Source organism: Melanotaenia boesemani, chromosome 21 (assembly GCF_017639745.1).
Source record: "Melanotaenia boesemani isolate fMelBoe1 chromosome 21, fMelBoe1.pri, whole genome shotgun sequence".
NCBI lineage: Eukaryota > Metazoa > Chordata > Actinopteri > Atheriniformes > Melanotaeniidae > Melanotaenia > Melanotaenia boesemani.
Genome location: NC_055702.1, coordinates 11,327,981 through 11,349,756, shown reverse-complemented (window position 1 = coordinate 11,349,756; position 21,776 = coordinate 11,327,981). Strand labels below are relative to the sequence as shown.

The window sequence follows — 21,776 nt, the reverse complement described above, 5'->3', positions numbered from 1 at the left end:
TGTGCCCTGGGATCTAAACCACATCTGGGGCCAGATGCATTTACGATGTGTTCCTACAAAAAGCATGTGTATGCCTTTTTAAAATGTAAGCACTTCAGACAGTCTTCAGACTATGTGTTCAGACATTTTTAGAGCAACTGAACCGTAAAACAGGAAGCTATTATAATTCAAACTAATTAAAAGTTTTTATGGTATAATTTTTGTTTATTTTTGAGTATTATGATTGTGGTTATTTGGCTCATGTACAGTACAGGCTATGTGTTTGTTTGTTTAGTTTAAAGTAGTTGTCAGTCCTCTGTTTGTAGAACTGATTTTGATATTTTCATTCACCACTTTTATTCTTTTCATGATTCCAGAATTGAGGCCACCAAATAAAACAAATTTCTCTACTTCATTATGAGTTTATCAGTTAATTTTATATTTGGTGTTTGCATTTCTTCTTTCATTGTCATGTCTATTTATGTTTGGTACAAACATGCAAATACCTGCTTAAGGGAAGTCTTTTCATCTATTTAAGACTAAAAATGGCACAGAAAACCAGGTTTATGCACTTACATACATACATACTATTGCATGATGAATGAAATAAAGAAGAACCCTAAGTATCCATCAAGCAAAGAAATTGGTATGTACAATTTGCTGCACAACACAGGTATTTTGATAACCACAGATTTCTCTATTCAGTTGCACTTATCGTTACCATGCAAACACAGTTTTTGGTCAGTAAAATGGACCATTTTGGAAAGTGCTTTCAAAGGAGAAGAGTTTCACAGACTTATGTGTTGGCTTGCAACATCAGATCGTGTACCAATATTTCTTTGATTTGAAACAAGAAATGTGCTCCAGTTTTGTATACATGGCAAAGGGGTTGGTGGTGCTAGCACTGTCTACACACAAGAGTGCTACTATTACCTTGAAAACAGAACTTCTTCACATGTTTACACATAAATGTGTATTTTCTTGCCTATGCATTGTGACACAGTATGCTCTGCTGCTCTGCCATACCCCATCGGCTTAACTGCTTCAGCCTTCTGCTGTCACCTGCTCACCATCGCCAATCAAGCCAGTATATATGCAGCTTCACTTCACTCACTCTTTGCCAGACTGTCTTTGCATTCATGCGTGACTGTTCAGCACTTATTCCCAGACAGCTCTCCTGGTTATCAACCCGACTTGCCTCCCTCCAACCACTACTTTCATGTCTTAGCCCTGGTCTGGATCTGCACCCAACTCTCACCGAAACCTTTTTCCATAAGAACTTCCATCAGCAGGGAATTTGTGTTTCCCCCTCCAGTGAACTTGTAGAGCCTGTTGAGAACCCTTGGACAACTACTTGCTCATGAGTTTCTTGCAGGCCCTACCTACCCTGTTGGTCCTGTGGTTACGTGTTTGGCTGGTAAATGGGAGACCTGGATTTGAGTCTAGCTGAACTCACCCTGCTGCAATTTCTGATAGCTGTGACCGACTCATTTGTGTCCTAAGTTAGATGGATAACCTTTCATGAGGCTAAACAGTTTCTTCTGGCCCAAGACCAATGAGGTCGCTCCCTTTTTGTATGAGAAGAATCAAATAACACCGAGAAGACCTCTGGTAGAAATTTTTTGTACAAGAATTATGTAAATATCTGGCTTTAATATCAGAGAAGCAAATCATATACTCTTGATCCATCATCAGTGAGAGAACCGTTAAGTTGTTTGTTTTTTTGTTTTTGTTTTTTGAGCAGGCACCATACTGGATATGACACTGCTCCCTATGCAAACTTCACTGCAGAACATAAAACAGCTTCTGTTGATGCACTGAAAACTTGGAAACCTGCCCATGTGGATCTTGTGTGGCTGGAAATTTGTCACCATAGTCAAAATTCCATATGCAACTTTTACATGACAGATTAAACTGCTTAATTTGTCTCCACATATCTCAGCCGCCTGCCATGAATCTTGTGTGTGAATTCCTGTTCCCACGCCTCCTGCTGTCACTCATAACTGCATGCAACAACTTGAGCTTTATGAATTACATTCCTCCATGGGAGATAATTTGGTATGTATTTAGATTCATGTCTCCTCCTCAACCATCATTATCTTCTACAGCAGCATCAGTTTATATGCATCTTCGAGACATGTCGGAATTACCTCAATTTTCTGTGTGTTTATCACAGAACTTGCAGCACAACATCATTCAGATCCTTGGTTCAGGCTGCTTTGCATATTTCAAACCCCTCATGGTTGATGTGGTAAAGCACCATATAACAGAGCAGGAGGGTGTGGTTACCTAAATGCCCTCATTTTACTGCTGAGGAGGGGGGCTGAGAAGGCTTTAATTCAGTGGAAAGTGGTTATATTTGCTTCAACCATACAGTGACTCCACCCTCCACACGTCCCACATAAAGTGACTTTAGTAAAAAAGTTTATGAATACTGCAACTGTCCTCATTAGATTTTGTATCTGAAGCTGAAGACCTGGCAGCGCTTTTAACAAAAATAGAACAACCAGTCTTACCAAACAATGATCTGTTGTGAAGAATGAGCAATGTGCTGAATGAACAAACTTGCAGTGTGTGAGAGCATGGTTCAATGAAAGAATAAATGTTAGGACAAAAGAGTCAGTATTTTGTGTAAAAAGAGAAATAAGGTACACTTAGACTGTATAAATGCTGCAGTTTTGCCTGTGGGTGGGGTCAGGTGGACAGAAATTACTTAGACCACATTATATGTAAAGTTAGGGGTAATTACTAGGTTGGGAGACTTAAATAGCCAGGCCCAAAGTGGTAAACACACTGGCAGTCAGTGCAGCTGCCTTTGCACTATCCTTGCATGTTGCTTCTAGAGACAAACCAAGACAGTGTGGAAAACTCAAAAATTCAGTTTCAAAGAATAACTGAAATAAAACTCCCAAAACAAAAAGAAGAAGTTAGTTAGCACTTCACTGCTGTCGGGCACAAACCTCCTATGTCCAAAATTCGTGATTTTGTTTTTCCTTCATAAATCAGTACTGTTGGTTACCCTTTGTGTCTGTCTGTAGTTTTAAAAATATTTAACCAAAGATATATGATGTAAAACACAATACCAAGTTTGATGACATTATGTTCAATTATTACAAAAACCATACAGTTTTATTAATTTCTTGAAAAAAACCAGTTTTGGACATAGGAGGTTTGCAGCCAACAGCAGCGACTTGTATTTCACCAGTTAAACTATGAAGATGAATTGTAATGATACATAATATGATCTCCTAGAGCAGGAAAACAACTCTTGTGAATTATGTGACTTGAAGAGAAACACCTCTTATTCTAGAGGCTAATTGTGTAAACTTGAATGAAGTTTTGCATCTGTGATACAGATGCCCATGCATTGGTCCCCCTAATTTCTTGCATACACATTCATTTCTTAAGAACAAAAATATAGCTATAAAGATGCCATTTTTATATATTTGTATGCATTTAATATCCTTAAGTGGACCTCTTTTGTTTCTTCACTGTGAATTTAGTCACATTTTGAAGTAAATAGCTTGTGAAGGAGTTTCCAGTTAGTTAGGCTCTTTTTGTTCAATCTTCCAAAGCACTGATGAAATTTGGACGAAGTATATGAGCCAGTGCAGCTTGTATTTAAAAGTAAATCCACACTAAAACTAAATGAAATATTTAATTTGCGCTGAATATTACAGTTTGTGTATTTTTAATAGATTTGTAGCCTACCTGTAAGAAAGATGCTGTTTAACCTTAATCGTGTATGTGTTTGGTGGGGGCGTAGATTTGTTTATTTAAAAATAAATTCATTCATGTCATGTAAAAAGTCAATTTATTGCAAGACACAAAATGCAAAAAGAAGACTCGACATCAGCAAACAGTCTGGCAGCCCAGAATATCAGGGCCTCCTATCATCACCAGCCAAGAGACTTGTGTCAACAGACAGAGACCTGCCGACAAACCTTGCACAATCCTGCAAACCAGCTGCAGTTGGAATGTTAGCAGTAGCAATATAAACATCTGTTTTACCTGATGGATCCTTACAGTTCTCAAGGCAATTTCATACTATTTCTTTCCAAATTACAAACATGTATATTAACAACAGTATAGTGTAGCATGCCAAAACCTACCCCCACAGAGGTGGGGAGCTCAGCTTTAGCACCACAATCAGACCTGGAGTCATAATAACCAAATAGTAAAATGAACATACATTTTCATGGGACATTCCTTTTTAATCTCATGGCAAGGTAAGGTAAGGCAAGTTCATTTGTATAGCACATTTCATGTACAAGACAATTCAAAGTGCTTTACATAAAACATTAAAAGCGTTACAGCTGAGGGGAGAAGCATTAAAAAGTACATCGAAACAAACTCTAAAAAGAAAAATAAGAAATCAAATAAAAACCAAAAACTTAAAGTGAAATAAAAGTTCCAGTGTGAGAAATTAACAGTTGCTTTGATAAAATGCAGCAAATAGAAAAGTTTTTAACGCTGATTTAAAACTGCTGAGAGTTTCAGCAGACCTGCAGTTGTCTGGAAGTTTGTTCCACATGTGAGGCGAATAAAAGCTGAACGCTGCCTCTCCATGTTTAGTTCTTACTCTAGGAACAGAAAGTAGACCTGACCCTGATGACCTGAAGGATCTGGTTGGTTCATAACAAACCAGAAGATCCTGAATGTATTTTAGACCTAAAACATTCAGTGCTTTGTAAACGAACAGCAGGATTTTGAAGACAATTCTTTGACAGGAAGCCAGTGTAAAGATCTGAGGACTGGAGTTATATGATGCACTTTCTCAGTCTTAGTTAGGACTCGAGCAGCAGCGTTCTGGACTAACTGCAGCTGTCTGATGGACTTTTTAGGGAGACCTGTGAGGACAGCGTTACAGTAGTCTAGTCTACTGAAGATAAGTGTATGGACAAGTTTTTCTAAATCTTGCTGAGCCATTGGTCCTTTAATTATCTATGTTATTTAAGTGATAATATGCTGACTTTACACCTGTGTTAATGTAACTGCTGAAATTCAGGTCTGAGTCTATGACAACTCCCAGATTTCTGGCTTGGTTGTTAGTCTTTAACGTAACTATTTGAAGCTGAGTGCTGACTTTTAATAGTTTTTGTCTGGGATCCAAAAACTATTATTTCAGTTTCGTCTTGATATTACTAAAGGAAGTTCTGACACATCCAATCTTTCATTTGATCAATGAATTTGATCAGTGTTTGGTTCGGACTGGCGAGATGGTTATGTAGATTTGCGTGTCATCAGCATAGTTATGGTAACTTATTTTGTTGTTTTTCATAATTTGAGGGAGTGGGAGCATGTAGATGTTGATTAGCAGTGGCCCCAAGATGGAGCCTTGGGGAACTCCACAAGTGTTTTTTGTTTGCTCAGATTCATAGTTACCTATAAAAACAAAAGGAGTCCCTGTCTTATAAATAGGACTCAAACTATTTTATTGCAGTGCAATTAATGGAGTATAATGAATGGAGTATAATGAGATGACGATGATGATGATGAGTTTCTTTGGTATAAAAGCAGTTTACTTTGCAACTGTGGGGCCAACAAGAAAAAAAACAAAACAATTTAATAATGGTTCATAGAAGTTTTTTAAACATTGCTCACAAAACCCATTGGTCTTTCTGAAATAAAAAGTAGGATAGGCTTGCAGCTGAGCCAACAGCACAGTTTGGATTGTATCATAAAATAGTCTGGAGTGCAAAGACAAAGATATGTTTCTGTTTTCAATGTGCTGTTTCTATATTTGAAGTTTTTTAAACACTCTTGCTTTAATAGTTTTTTGTTTACTTTCAGTCCTACAAAAAAACTCAAATTTCTTCATCCAACTGTTTTAAATAGTAAAGACAAGAAAACAACAAAATTAAATAGCATACTATCAGAAAATATAAAGCTTTGTATCTGAACAAAAGATCCCAATAAATATAATTTCCTGCAATGGACACTTTTAAAAGTTTACTTTTCTTGCATTTGTATTTGGAGTTAATCTTTGTTAAAGTCTATTAAAAGTTGAACACTTTGTCCTCAATCAGACTAATAGACTTGTCTGTTAACATCTTCTCATTTCTCACAAATTTATACCCAAAGAGCTTCAGCGTTGGCCCACAAACTCTCTGTACAACCTGGGCTATCTTGAATGGCAGACTGAACCTCCATTTTTCTACTTGTTCAGAGGAGTTTTTCTGCGTAGAATAAACACCACTGGTCTCTTTAGAAGCCTGGGTGTTTTGCAGGATCCAGGATTTCACTTGTGAAGTGAAGGGGATTCCAGAGAACCTGTACATCTCTGTTGCTTTTTTCATTGGAAACCTTGCAATGTCCTCATACCGCACCAGCATGTAACGACCACGCAGCCATGGCGGTTGCCTGAGGCCAACTTCTGCAGACAGCCTGATGTTGTCGCAGTTACCTTTTAGCTTCCTCACCTCATCATCATCAATGGGCACATTTCCACCATTGGCCCACTCCTTCCAGTTCTTGTATTTGGCTGCAAATGCCACCATACGTGAGGCAAGCACAGCCCGAGGATCTCGAACCAGCTGTATGAATTTGATGTCGAGTCTTGAGTCCTCAGCCAGAGGACGGAGATTCTCCAGCTGACGCACCCTTACAGACTTGATAACCCTGTGCGCCTTTTGGAGACAGGACTCAGAAGCCATGGTAAGGTTCAGGGGACCACAGCGTCTGGTTCTACAATGATAGCGCTCAAAGACCCCTTTGATGACAGGGCTGCAGACAGACTCCTCACAAAGAGAGCTGCTGGACTCCCTGCGAAAGAGGGCAGGGGTAATATGGTCCATTGGTACGGGGTCAATGAAGCTTTCCAGGAGGGAGAAGTCACACAGGAAGAGCTGCTGGAGCACATCACGGTACGCTTTAGTTGCTGCTGTAGCATTTGTGCCCCCAGTGTCCAAAGTAAGCATTTTTTCCACATGCCACAGTGGTTCAAACAGGTAAAACATGTTGTCACCTTGCTGGTTGAAAAACTCCCCTACAAATGAGGAGCCTGTCCTGGTAGTGGCTAACAGGAGAATGTGCTTCCTGCCCCTTTTCATCACCTCCTGGTGTTCGCTGTAGTTCTCCAGGCGACGCTTCATCAGCATGAAGTCCTTGCTGAGTGCGGGGAAGGAAACACCGTACTTCAGCATTAAGTGGGAGAAACCACTAGGATGTAGAGGGGTCCGGGGAGTTTGCTTTAAAGTGAGCTTATCTGACACCCTAAAAATACAAGAACAATAGTTATATTATGTCTGAAAATTAACAGTGCTTTAGGATAGTTGTTTGACCTCACATTTACAATGCGTTTGCGTTGCTCACGGAGCTCTGTAGTGATAAAAAAAATAAACTGCTAGACCTGAAATTGACTCACCTTGAGATAATCTTGTTTTCTTTCTCCATTATAACAAGTGCCATAAAGAATACAATGAATATTGTGTACTTGATCCTCATTCTTGAATGTTGCTGTGTTTGGATATGATCCAAAAGACTGGTTCTTGGTAGTTTCTGGCAATCCTGCAGCTCTCCACCTGCCTTTTCAAAAGGTTTTCCAGTAATTTGTAGCCGTTGTTGTCAATCTTTTATCCTGTGAAATAAAATGAAAACCAACTTGTCAGTTGCACATTTTGCACATCTGATGGCAGCTGAGACTACTACTTTGGGTCAGTTCTTTCTGTTAGAATACTTCTTTCAACTTAAACTAATGAACAAGAGGAAGTTGACCACATTTTTCTATTCGATAAATAAAAATGCACTGTAATGCTGAGACACAGAACTGGTTACACGAAACCTCTTCCCTTTTTCAAGACTCATGGTTCTCCATATTGTTGCAGCAAAACACTAAAAAGAGCTTTTACTAAAGAAAAGAACAAATCCTATATAAGTGGACAAGAAAAAACAAGTTAGTGTTAAACTTTAGATAATCTAGGAAAGTTTTACTCTTCACTGCTTTCCCTTTTAAAGCTCAGGAGACAAAATTGTGATTCTCACTTCAACCTGATTTTAGTTTCTATATATTCTCATGTACTTAAAATATATTTCTCCTAAAATTTACCTAAAATAGGGTGAGACATAATGTTAGCAGCAGGCGTTATACTGCTAACATTATGTTTCACCCTATTTTTCCTAGTGAATTTTAGGAGAAATATATATTTTTATAGATGATATTGCTAGAGCTGTGTATATTTTATTTGTGTTTTGTTTGGTTTTGTTTAAGCACATTTTTGTAACCATAACCTCCATACTGTAGTCTTAGCTGTCACTGCCAACCAGGGTCTGCATGTGTCCAGTATTGGAAGCTGTGGGTCATAAAACCACAGCCAGAGGTTTTATGATTAAGGCTCAGCTCCAAAAAGTTGAAATGCTTAGACAGTAAGACACGTTAAAAACTAAAAATATTATAAATTCTTGCAGAGAAAACCACTGTAAATGATAGCTGGTAGCACAACTTAGAATACAGAAGAAATTTATTTTCATGTTACACTAAAATAGTAACTTTGTTGCAGTGCATTCATCATTTAATCACTTTTTTTAGTTTACAATAAAGTGTATTGGAAAAAAAGGTTAGAAAATGCAAACAAAATAAAAAACTAATCTTGTGGAGAAAAAAAGTGAATATTTGTGAAGAACCTTTGATTTGTTCTGCCTGAGCTCAGCATGAGATTCGTGAATTAAATTTAACAGAGGGTGGAAAGGAGAACAGATTGAGTTCATAAGGAGAACTCTATGAGATCAAAAAGTTAAGGAAATCTGAGAATTATTTGAGAGGGTTATGAGATCTCTTTTGAAACTTAAAACAAGACTAATTTGAGTCTTTCAGCATCTTTCACTTTTGGAGACAAATATGAGAAAGTGAAGAAAGAAGCAACGGAATCATTTTGCTTGCACAGATTTCACTTTTGTCTAGGAGAAAGAAGTGAAACATTTTTTAGATCTCTTCTCATTTTCTTTTCCTCTTGGGAATTTCCTTGTTATCTTTAAGTGCGCCAGTGCATTTCAGGAACATGCCCACCCACCATGCTAGACTGAGGGCTGGGGCTCTTAGAGACACTGTATTTATGAGTAAGCCTGTGTGGAAGTCCCTTTAAAAAATAAGCACAAAAACAACCACGAGAGCGTGGTGAATTATGAGTGACAGGCTGCAATCAAGCGCAATCTTACCAATTAAACCGTAATACCACAGCTGCAAAACTGACTGCCAAAAAAGTCACAAATGGTCTGACTCAGAGTGATACTCTCTACCCCCCACAGATGTAGGTGGCAGAGCAGCCTAATGTCCTAACTGCTAGCTGCTCCTCCTCCTCAGCACTGGGGGGAGATTTTGAACATAGCCCTCACTGATTTTGGACTACTTCTGTGTCTATAAAACAGATAGCATTTCTGCATGCTGACAGGTATGGTTGGCACTGGTGAATTTCAAGAGAAAAGCCTGTTTGTAACAGAGCCATAAACTGAATATTGCACCTTGAACCTGGGAGCCATTTAGTACTTTTACAAATCTGTAGATGGAGGATAGTCAAATGAGGACACGGGTGGATTTAATGGCACCTATTTGTGAATATCTTGCACATTCCTGAAGATTAATATTAGTTCACTTTGAAGATAATGGCAGCTTGACTCAGATCCCTGACTAATCTTCAGAGTTTAGCATAATCCTGCCTACCTTAGCTGCTAGTGAATGGGTCAATAACGCTGCTACAGTTAATGAGACGGCATCCACCCAGACGAAATTTGCAAAGCATCAACAGACTGCTGCTGCTAATCAGCGGAGCCCCATGCTAAACCACAGCCTTTCCACTGAAGATACTCCAGAGTTTGACACAAAAAAAGCAACACTATGTATAACAGCCTGATACTTTCATTTCTAAATTTCTCTGAACCAGAATATCTTTGAGTGTTTGTGCTCAGCTGGTGAGATTCAGTTCTCACATCCTATTGCTACCTCTGTCCTTGTCCAGTTTGGAGCAGAAAAACAGGTCCAAATGACTGCAGCCTAAACACAAGGACAGACTGAACACTGACTGTGAAATTCTCTGAGTGGGAACAGGAAGTTTGTAGCTCCAGTAGAGTGCTGTTGACGTGGAACGGCGTGTAATGAAAAGGTGAACAGCCTGTGCACTGAGACATATTTACACTGGAAGGAAAAGTCAGCTCAGTCTTGCACCACCCTGCCGCATGCCACAACCACAAAGGCCTCCTTACATGGCGATGACTCTGAACCCCCTTATGAGTGAGATGGCAGAACATAAACTGCTAGCTCATTCACACGTCACACTATCAGTGACTAAGCCTGTAGATGTTACAAATCATGTAGAACTGGTCAGATATCTGACTGCACCGAGGGAAGTTAGAAAAGTTAGAGTAGAAATACTGTGATAGAACAATATGTTTGTTCTTTATTCTATAATGACCATACTTAAACAAATTACAAAAATGATTTTGTTCGACCAATCAGGCATGAGCAGACAAGTACAACTCTATATTGGACAGAGTACGTAACTCCTGATTGTTCTCTTTATTTTATAATTTTGGACCTCAAATATTAATTTGAATTAAACAATTTGTACAAACGACACTGTTGGCACTGTTAATAAATAATTTGATGCATTGTTTTAACAGTGAACACATTCAGTATTAAAATGTGGGGAGCAAAGAAAATTAAAGTGCAGTACCGCACCATAATTTATTTAAAAATGAAAAATTGCTCTTTTCTAGGCTATTAATAATTTGTTAGCATAGTTTTCAAATCGAGTTAAACATAATCTTCGCATTTCTCTTTTGTCAAAAACTTTCATTGCAACAACCCTAAACAGCAAAGAATACACACAGTTTTCAGAATCTGGACAAAATAGACCAAATTATTTTCAAATGTTTATTTACAATACAGTACAAACACAGTACAAATATGTTACTTCAAAAGATCGGGCATTTGTAATTATATTTATGACATATAGTCAATCTGTACTTATTTACAATAGGTATAAGCTGATATAGTTATATACAAGTAATTTGTTACAGCAATGACTTATTTGCCTACATTTGAAGGCATTGATGCAAGGTATGGAAAGTGACAATGTGTTAATGTCTGATGAAGACTATATTTAAATATTTAGAGCAAGTTACTTAGACATAACAATATTTGCTTAAATAAATTTAATGGGTAAATGTGTACAAACTTTTGACTGGTAGTGTATATATATATATATATATATATATATATATATATATATATATATATATATATATATTTCACAGCAACAATTCATCAAAAAAAGTAAGTCTGATGTTTTGTCATTTATATAGTAAATTAGATGTACACCAATTATCCCAGCTTATTGCATCTGCTGTGTAAAGAAAAAAAAGCCCACATGAGATGACATTCGTGAATATTCACAAACCACTGAGGCATATGACACGTTTGATCATCTGCTCATAACAAAACCGCCACTGCACCATTTATCATCTGGTTCCAAATGCTTTTAATAGCTGCCTCTTATTTAATGTAAAGCTTTTCTGAATTACAAATTAAATAGCAGCCACCAGAGCCTATTTGGCATGAGACTGTATTTAAAATGTACACCATGGTTAAGAATTTATGTGTTATGTATTTGTGTTTTCATTGAGCAGTGTTTATTCATCCATTTGTGGGAAAGTTTTTGGGGTCTGTATGAGGAAGGTTAACTCTAATAACTATAGTTACTGTTGCTGTGGAAAACATTAGTTCAATGAATATTTTTTTCAGTGTCAAAAACTAAGTGTAATTTTTGATAGAAGGTTGCTCATTTAGAAAGCAGTCGTAAGGGGTCTGAAAAAAGGGTGGCAACATTAATTAAGTGATTTTGGATTAGATAAGGCCTGAGTAAATATAGGGAGGCAAGCCCACACTAGGATTCTTCAACAACATCAGTCAGAAGTGAGTCTAGAAAACCTTTTATGGGGCCAGGGGGTGGGGCGGAGGTGAGGGGTAGGGGAGGTTAGAGTGGAGCATACATTGGGTAAAGCTTGACACATGCAAATGACACATGAAACCTTTAAAAGAAAAGATCAAGATGTTAACACATAATAGACATTTGTTTTAGGTATAATGGTCATCATATACAAATTAGCAGGAACAAAACCATGTTTAAATATACAGTGATTTTTAATTTTATTTTTTTCTTTAAAGCCCTAACTGCTGAGAAGAACACAAACTGCTGGATGCCCACCGTTTTCTTCCTTTGTTTCTGTGTCATGTTCATCTTTGTTATTCAAAGAAGGCATCCTGTTGCTAAGACGTCACGCCATGACAGCTGACATGTCTATCGCTAACTAAAGAGTACTGTTGGCTGTGGAAATGACACTCAACTTGGACTCAAAAGACTTAAGAGTCGACTCAGACTCGTGATTTGTGACTCATGAACAATCTTATTTTTTTCATGATTTTCTCTGTTCAATCTCCTGTCTGCTATTCTACATTCTACTATTCTACAGTCATTTAGCAGATGCTTTTATCCAAAGTGACTTACATTTGAGAGTAGGAACTGATGTCTGTGTTGTGTGCTGTCATTTCCCCAGATGTAACACAGATGTGTTTGCAGTGCACGTGCAATCAGTCAAAACGTTGATGGCATTTATCAGGACCAATATAACAGCAGCAAACTGGAACGTCTGTGGTATAGGAATCCAGGATGCTGGATTCATCACATTTACCTTCGCCCACCTTAAAACACACCTGGAGAGGTTAGTTACTGCAATATGAAAGCTAATGTTAGCATTTATGTTAGCAACGAACTTAGAGCCACAGCAGCGTAAACGTTAGCTTGTTCCTACTTTTGTACCACCAGATCGGCTCCACTGAATGTGTTCAGAAGAAGAATGAGGCATTTTATAAACTGCTGTACGGAAGCATAGAGCTGTCACCCAAATAAAAAAATATGTGGGACCTAATCACGTTGTAATATGATAGTTTATTCTAAAAATGTGAAATGTATAACGCTATAATGTGATAAGTTTTATTGCAAGAATGTGAAACAAAAAGTAATGTATGCCGTTGCAACCTTGAAATATTGATGCAAAATACATTTTATGGAGATTATTTTCATCAAGAAGAAATATTTCAGTTCGTTTTGTCAAGGATTAATTGTCCTGCTCTGATTTATTGTTGTACACACAGGAATGCAGGACAGTAATGAGCAACAGTGTGCTACAGTGTCCTTCAAACTTTTCTCAGCCTAGTATGAAATACTGCTTAATCCCATTTGGTAAATGAGACCCTCCTATCTACTGCTTGCACAGTTTCCTCATTCAAAGACGAAAACTCATTATATTTCATGTTTTGACCACAAAATGTATTACATTATGACGTGACACATTTCACATTTTTACAATAAAACTGTGACGTTATAATGTGATATGGTCCCAATTTTTTTTCATTTTGGTGACAGTTCTATGCTTCCGTACCGGTGACTTTGCCATGATCACGGTAAACTGGGACCAAACCCACTGTAAACAATGTGGTTTTACTGGGTCTGTTTATTAGAAAAGTACAGTTGTTGTTGATTTTGGAATGAAAGGAATATTTATTAGACCTGCAAGTATTAGATCTAAAATAATTGAGTTTTATTTCATGTTAAAATGTGTAAAATTAATATTTTCTGTTCTTATCTCACATAGTTATTTCAAGTCTTTAAAAAAAAACATAAGATTTTTGTGATGCACTAGTGCAGGGATCACCATCTTTGGACCTCTTCAGCCACTGTCCTGCAGATTGTATGTGTTTACCTGCTGTAATACATTAAGAGGCTTGTGCAGAACTTGACAACAAGATGTCATTTGGATCAGGTGTGTTGCAGCAAGGAAACATCTACAACCTGCAGGACAGTTGGTGATCCCTGAACTAGCTCCAGAGTCCACAGTGCACACCTTCTGTTCCACCAAATCCTCTGCCAGTCAGACTGGATCTCACATGCTTGCTTTTTATTTCTTTATAGTAGGGATGTGTTTGCTCTAGATTGATGTGGTCTCCAAGCTGTAAGGGCTGGGATATGTGAATGCAAGCATACACGTCAATGTTCCGATTTATTAGTATATATACTCGCTGCAAACAACAGAAGCATGACGCAGCATAAACATTCAATACTGGAGGTCACCGCAAAGGGGAGTACACATCACTTAGACTTTGAAATAATAAAATGATCAATCTACCGGTCACATTGTATTTCTGGGTTATCAACCCCATAAAACACTTCAAGTGTATTGCCAACTAAGATACAAGTGTTTATTACTGTGCAACAGGAAGGGAATTTGATCCAGATGCTGGTAGCTGTGGACAAGGTCCAAGAGACGGACTTCAAAACTATCCGCCATTGTGTTAGCCCCAAGCCTGTCTTATCGCTAATAGCAAGTATATCCCAGCCCTAAGCGGCAAAAATAGAAAAGCCGCATATTTTTAGAGAAGCAAAGCGTCACGGCGCTTCAGGTGTGTTTCAGAAACGCTGCACGGCACACCTGTTGGAACAACTCTGGTTGACTAAAGGTGCTGCAATTAGCCGCTCTGCAGCGCTTCTGCTCTCAAGGGAACTCAAGGGTCAGAAACATCCCAGAAACACCTCAGTTCAGTTCAGTTTATTTGCCATTTGCAGTATAAAAAACCACATTGGAAAACAGTTGCAAGAAGCTCAAAGCATTGTCCACATATAAACAGACGAAACATAAAAACACAAGACTAAAAAAGACACACATGGATAGATCATAAGAACACCTAGATGCCAGTAATATAATAAAACAATAAAACACTGTATAAATAAGTAGCAATAAAAAGGTAATAAAAGCAATACAATAAGGTGCTTGTTCGAGGTATTCAAGGTTCATTGTACAAAGCGTTCACAGCTTGTGGAAAAAAGCTGTTTGCATGACGAGATGTAGTGCATTTAACCGAGCGATATCTTTTCCCTGAGGGGAGGAGGTTAAACATCTCGGAAGCAGGGTGGCCAGAGAGATCACTGATGATCTGCAAAGCTCTGGTTAAAAGTCTGGATTTGTAGGTGACCTCTATGACTGGTAGGTCACAGCCAATTGTCCTACGAGCAGAGCGAACCACATTGTTTAAAATTTTCTTCTCTTTCACAGTGAGATTACTGAACCACACAGTAATAGAGCTGGCAAGAAGACTCTCTATACCACACTGATAAAAGTTTAAAAGAATAGTTTTGTTTGGAGTAAACTCCCTTAGTTTCTGTAAAAAGAAAAGACGCTGGTGAGCCTTTTTAGCAATGTTAGCGGTGTTTGAATGCCAGCTTAGATCCCTGGAGAGAGTCACACCCAAAAACTTACATTTCTCAACCATTTCTACCTCCGAATCATAGATGACAATAGGCAAATTGTTTTTGCTGAAATCAATAACCAGTTCACAGGTTTTTGAAATGTTCAGAACAAGGTTATTTTCTTCCTTTCAACGAACAAAGTTTTCTTCCTCTGCACGGTAATGTGATTCATCATTTGAATTAATAAGTCCAATAACAGTGGTATCATCTGCATATTTGACAATCAGATTGTTGGAGTGAGTAGCAGTACAGTCGTATGTATACAGAGTAAAAAGCAAGAGACTTAAAATACAACCCTGAGGAGAGCCAGTGCTCACACAAAGTTCTTCAGAGACACAGTCATTGATTTTGACCTTCTGTGGTCTGCAAGTTAAAATGTTAAAAATCCATTTGCACATGGCATCGCCCAGTCCGAGAGATTTCAATTTGTGAACGAGCTTCACAGGAACAAGAGAATTAAAAGCAGAACTGTAATCTATAAAAAGCATTCTCGCATAAGATTTTCCTTTATCCAAATGCTCATAAACGGAGTTCCAAGCAAAAGAAATAGCGTCTTCAAGGCTCCTGTTTTGTCTGTATGCAAGCTGGAATGGATCCACAGACACAGGAATCTGACCTTTAATGTAGTCCAACACCAGACGCTCGAAGGTTTTCATTAAGACGGAGGTTAGGGCCACTGGCCGATAGTCATTAAGGCTTGTCACAGGTGTCTTCTTAGGCACAGGTATTATCACAGACTTCTTAAAACTGTGTGGCACTGTGCAGTACCTGAGTGACATGTTAAAAAGATGAGTTAAGACAGGAGCAAGTTGCTCTGAGCACAGCTTAAGAACACGAGGAGGAATGCCGTCCGGGCCAGGGGCTTTCCTCACCTTGGTCCTGAACAAGACTCTCTCGACATCCTGCTGAGCAACAGTAAAACCATTCTGCTCACAGCAGAGAGAGGAAAGGACAGCACACTCGTTATTTTCAGTTTCAAATCTGCAATAAAACTGATTTAGTTCATTTGGGAGAGAGGGGTCAGATGCAGTAATGTTCCCTCCTCTTGTTTTCCAGGAGGTGATGGTGTTCAGACCCATCCACATGCGGCGAGGGTCGTCCTCTTTAAAGTATCCCTCTATCTTGTCCCCATAAGAACGTTTTGCGGCTTTGATTGACCGCTCCAATGAATATCTGGCCTGCCTGTATGCAGCAACATCACCAGATTTAAAGGCCACAGCTCGTTCCTTTAGTTTCATTTTCACATCATAGTTAATCCAGGGTTTTTGACTGGAATGTTTTTTAATAACCTTCTGTGAGATATAACAGTCTGTACAAAAGTTTATATATCCAGTCAAGACATCACAGTATTCATCCAGGTCTTCTGACTGGAAGACAGACCAATCTGTGACATCAAAACAGCCTTGTAATTGAATTCCACTCTCTGTAGTCCAGCACTGTACAGTACATGTTGTTGGCTTTATTTGTCTGCTCCTCTGGATGTATGTAGGAAGGAGAAGAACGGAAGAGTGATCAGATTTGCCAAACGCTGGTCTGAGAGTGGAACGATAAGCTAACTTAATATTACTATAACAGTGATCTAAAATCCGTGATCCTCTGGTAGGATATTTCACATGCTGGTAATAGTTGGGGAAGACATTCTTAAAATTACTGTTATTAAAATCACCTGCTACTACAACTACTGCATTAGGATGAGAGCTCTCATATCTGTGTAAGATGTCACTTAAGTCATTGAGAGCAGTTGAAGTGTCAGCCCATGGATGAATGTATACAACGCATAAAAACAACAATGAAAACTCCTGAGGGAGGTAAAAGGGGCAACACTTTAAAACAAGACATTCAAGATTAGCAGTGCAAGTTTGATTCACAATGACATTGTCCGTGCACCAACTGTCATTTATAAGAAAACACACACCTCCTCCCTTTGTTTTCCCAGTACGCTCTTTCAATCTGTAAGAGCGGTGGACAGAGAAGCCCGGTGGTTGAAAAGCTGAGTCCGGCACGTTGCTGTGAAGCCACGTCTCCGTGAGGCAGAACACGGAGCAGTCTCTAGCCTCGGGCTGGGTCTGGATACGGCTCAGCAGATCGTCCGTCTTGTTTGACAAGGACTGCACATTTGCCAAATAGATAGACGGCGGTGGGATCTTCGAGAGAGGGCCACGTAGTTTAACGAGCAGTCCTCCTCGCTTTCCCCTGTGTTGGCGTCTCCGACGCTGGTGGTATGCAACGTCCCCGCCGTGGGGCTCAGGCCGGCGACAGACACGGCGTTATCTCCGCCCAGTCCCGTCCCTGTGCTCACGGCCTCCGTGGCTCGACTCCCGGCCTCCACTGCCTTGAGTGGGGCACACATTAAAGTCATTGCACCTTAGTTCGGGTGTTACATTTAAGAGTCCACAGACTTTATCCCGAATAAGTAAAAGTGACTCACGATCGTATCTAACAGTGGCAAGTGCTTCATAGACAAGAACAAACAATACAAAAAACACAATGAGTAGGAGAGCTCTTGCGATGGCGCCTTGCCTCGGCGCCATCTTACAAGGTCTCCTTCAGTATTGTCGCAGCTCTTTGCTAAAAATATGTGTCAAGTATATTTTTGACGAAGCATGCATCCAGAATGCATCAAGCTCAGCTGTTCAGATAAGGCCAGACAAGAAATCAGACATGGGCGCAGTGTAAACGCTTCCGGTAAATATCAACATCACCACCCCACGCCCACATGGATCAAATGGAAATTGGCCTTAAGGTGTAACCATACCATGCCAACTGTATTTATTAAGCACTTCAAAATAATCACAGCTGAAACAAAGTGCTGCACACAAATAAAATCAATATAAATACGAATCAAAACATGAGACAAAAGAACAGCAAAACCCAACACAATAAAAACTAATTAAAACAAATAATAAATTAAATTAAATTAAAAAAAAACTAAGTCCCCTGTGGTTAAAAGCCAAAGAAAAAGATGGGCTTTAAGAGATTTAAAAGTGGACAGTGAAGGGGCCTCTCCAATGTGTAAAGGCAGATTGTTCCACAATTGGGGAGCAGCAACAGAAAAGGCCCTGTCTCCTCTCAGCTTCCTCCTGGACCTTTAGTACCTGCAGGAGCAGCTGGTCAGCTGACTTCAGGGACCAAGAAGGTAAGTAGGGATGAAGAAGTTCAGAAAATCAGCTCTAAAATGTACAGGCAGCCAGTGGAGTGAAGCCAGCAAAGGGGTAATGTGTTCGCTTCTACTGGTGCTTATTAGAAGTCTTGCAGTGGCGTTCTGCACCAGCTGCAGACGTAACAATGAGGACTGACTCATTCCTACATTCAGGAAAAAGATTATAAGATTATACCTTATTATAGCACTTTTTTTTTGTCTGTGTCACGACTTGACCACTACTACTTCACAAGTGGAAAGTGCTACATGGGTTCTCATATTTGTCATTACAAATAAAGAAAACTTGCCCATCTGTTGGTTAATGCAAGACAACTTCTGTTTCCACCACATTAGAGCAAAATATGGAGCTGCATCAAATCCTAGGGTTGACCATATTTCTCAGAACTTTTACTGCATTCTTCCATGTCTGATGTTGAGACATTTCTCCAAGCCAGAGCCACTTATCATCCGACACGCGTGTTTGTTTTGAATGTGTTTACAATGCCCTGTGATGAACTCACAATGTCCTTTGCATTGTAGTCCACATCCTTCATTTGGTTCACTTGAAGGTAACTGAGAGCTACGTTTGTAGGCAGACCAGAGTTTGCTTGCACATTCACACTGCCTGTTTACACAAAGTTTCTATAAAAAACCCCACATTTGTTTCCTTTGACTATTTGAAAAAAAAGGAAATTTACACAACAGGGGATTGAAAACTACCTCCCTGAAAATGCTATTAGGACTGGAAACTATGTAGTGTGAATGCCAGGCCTGTAGTAGGCGGTGAAATTTTGCAATGACCCACCCCATATGTGCACTACATACTGACGACATAAATGTTGCACAAAAAAATAGGTTTTGATTTAAGATGCACCAGATGCAAAGATTTTCACTGACCTTTCTGACTGTGACGGTTTTTTTTTTTTTTTTTTTTTTTTTTTTTTGCTTTGTGAGAGATATGTTTTCTTTCTTTTCTCTGCAAATTTCCCTGATTTGTGATCAGTCAATAAAACATTTCAAACAGTTTCAGAGTTTTACTCTTTCTTTCAAATTTCTACAACAAAATGAGGACTGGACACCAAAGACCAGACATTTCCTGTCCATGTTTTAGCAGGTTTGAAGGACATATGTCAAAGCTATAAATGTTTTTTTGTTTTTTTTTTTTTTAAATACATACTTCCATGTAAAAATGCTTCAGGAAAACATATTTAGGTTAAACAAACTTTAATCAAATTGCTGCATAGCATGAAGTAAGAGGGTTGTACAGGATGTGGGGAGAGGTTGGTGGAACTTCCCCAACTGAGTAGTTGGGTGGTGGCATTCAGGCTACTGCTCACTCACTGAATAGTGGCTAAGGACTAAGGCCGGTTGGCGCTAGGGTGAGGGTCTACAACGTTTATAGATAAAAGAGCCATTCTTACCATCTGTACCGCAAAATAAACATAAGTTAGAGCCACAAAGCCGTTTTGACTTTTAAATTTTATGTGTGCACAATTTGTGTATTTCCCTCTGGAGCCAGTGCAGATGAGCTGAAGAGCTGTGGGTTGTGGACCCTGACACTAGAGAAACAGCTAGGGCCGGGGCGGATCAATCCAAGTATCAATATTATTGATAACAAGGCGAGTATCGGGATCGATCGATACCAGCGCAAAATATTTTTCTTATAGACTGCTGTGAGGGCAAAAAGCCAAAGAATGGCCTGGTTACATGGTGTTTATTAATTTGATTGCACTGTGGTCTGCTGAGGAGAAGAAGGGAGATAGAGTAACGCTCTGTCATCGCATCAGGACAAGGGAACAAACATACACAGAATGACTGGAAATAATTTAAAGTGGAATGAAAGTATACATGATTGAGGAATATCGTGTTTGATTATGATAATAATAATCAATAATTAAAGGCAAAATCATGAAATGATTGTGAAATTTCAGGACAACAAAACTATCGATATCGGCGATACTTGACTGTATTTACTTGGTATCGGAGTCAGCCTGAACACCACTGGCTGCCATCACATGCTTGCTCATTTGCCCCTTCAAGATGGATTTAAGTTAACACTCACTCACTCACCTGGACCCAGTATGAAGTAAGTGTACACCATACATAATGATTGTAGGAGGTATGCACCTCACTAATCAAAAATAATTTCTTGCTGTGACAAAAAAAAAAAAAAAAGGGGGGGGGGGGGGTCATGGTGGAAAATGTAGGGCAGTACCATGGAGAATTTGACTGTACAAGAAAATCTAGGAACTATGACAGAATAGTGGACAAATTCCTTGAAAAACATCTTACAAATGAGAGTTTGAGACTACCCAATGAACTGGTTCTGAAAAGTTCCTTATGAATACAAAATTTAAATAAGTATATACTTCTATTTTTAGTTTAAAAAATAGGTGCGGATTTACATGGAAAATCATGCCATGGGCCCTTAAAATGATTGAGGGCAAGATTTCTCTTTGATGATCAAGCTGGTCATGAGTTTGCATCTTGAGTTGAGAAAGTTTAAACGCAGCTTTACATTTAATCTTTGAAAAAAAAAAGGGGGGGGGGGGGGGGGGGGGGTAAATCGAAATTAAAATCTGTATGGAGAAATGAAATTTATAAAAGAAACTGATAGGTCCCTGGGGATCTTGTGTTTCTTTATCGGTCACGGGGACAAATTGAAGCCATAAGGAAAAGTCACAAGTATCTTATTTGTGGGGACTATCGAACTCTTTAATTGTTCACAATGAAGCTCTAGCATGATAGTTTCAGGTGTTATGGACTATCATTCATATATGTAAAGAACTTCCATACCAACCATGGTGATGAGATGCGGTGTCTGAAGGCGTCCCGCTTTCCATCCACTTGTTCAGCCTCTCCTCAAAGTGCGACTCCAGAGTGAAATTAATTCCATTACTTCTCCAAAAACTACCTCAGTTGTGTGACAGAAAACAATCCAGTCTAAAATGAGTAGCTGCAATGGTTTCAGTGAGTAAAACACGTGCATCAGATGGAATCATGTTGAGTAGGTTGCAGGTCAGGCTGTTCGGTGAACTGTATGACAAGTTTGTCCAACAGTTGCAGTCCACTCAGACACACGGGGAACTGGTCCAGAGGAGCGGAGCTAAGGAGTAGGCGCGCTGCCACGGCCCACGAAGACTCTCTGTATAACAAAGTAAACTTTACAGACGTAGTTTTACAATATAGTAAACAATGTTTGGGGCAAATATAGTGATACTGGTCTCAAACTTAAACAAGATGAAGCTTTATTAGAGCAATTTCAAGTTTTTTAAGTTATTTATTTAGTCTTAATAAAAGGACTAGCGCTCCACCTAGTGGACAAAAGCACGTACTGCAGATCATTTGAAGGAAGACTGTATTAA

At 39.0% G+C, this 21,776-nt stretch overlaps 1 protein-coding gene across 2 annotated transcripts; it reads right to left on the bottom strand.

Moving 5' to 3' along the window:
• Positions 1-4,645: 4,645 nt before the first annotated feature.
• On the bottom strand, positions 4,646-21,442 carry chst3b (carbohydrate (chondroitin 6) sulfotransferase 3b). 2 transcript variants are annotated; one of them, XM_041973108.1, is made up of 3 exons: positions 21,208-21,442; positions 7,346-7,558; positions 4,646-7,194 (listed from the first exon to the last, which is right to left on the bottom strand). In XM_041973108.1, the coding sequence occupies exons 2-3, from the start codon at positions 7,423-7,425 to the stop codon at positions 5,979-5,981; spliced, it is 1,296 nt and encodes a 431-aa protein (XP_041829042.1). In that variant the 5' UTR covers positions 7,426-7,558; positions 21,208-21,442; the 3' UTR covers positions 4,646-5,978. The 2 variants fall into 2 exon arrangements, with proteins under 2 accessions (XP_041829042.1, XP_041829041.1); XM_041973107.1 differs by having other exon boundaries at positions 21,212-21,442.
• Positions 21,443-21,776: the final 334 nt, after the last annotated feature.

Coding starts and splice junctions, on each gene's coding strand:
- chst3b (XM_041973108.1), bottom strand. CDS start 7,425: ATGAGGATCAAGTACACAATATTCATTGTATTCTTTATGGCACTTGTT. Junction 7,195..7,345: donor GAAAACAAGATTATCTCAAG/GTGAGTCAATTT, acceptor TTGTATTTTTAG/GGTGTCAGATAAGCTCACTT.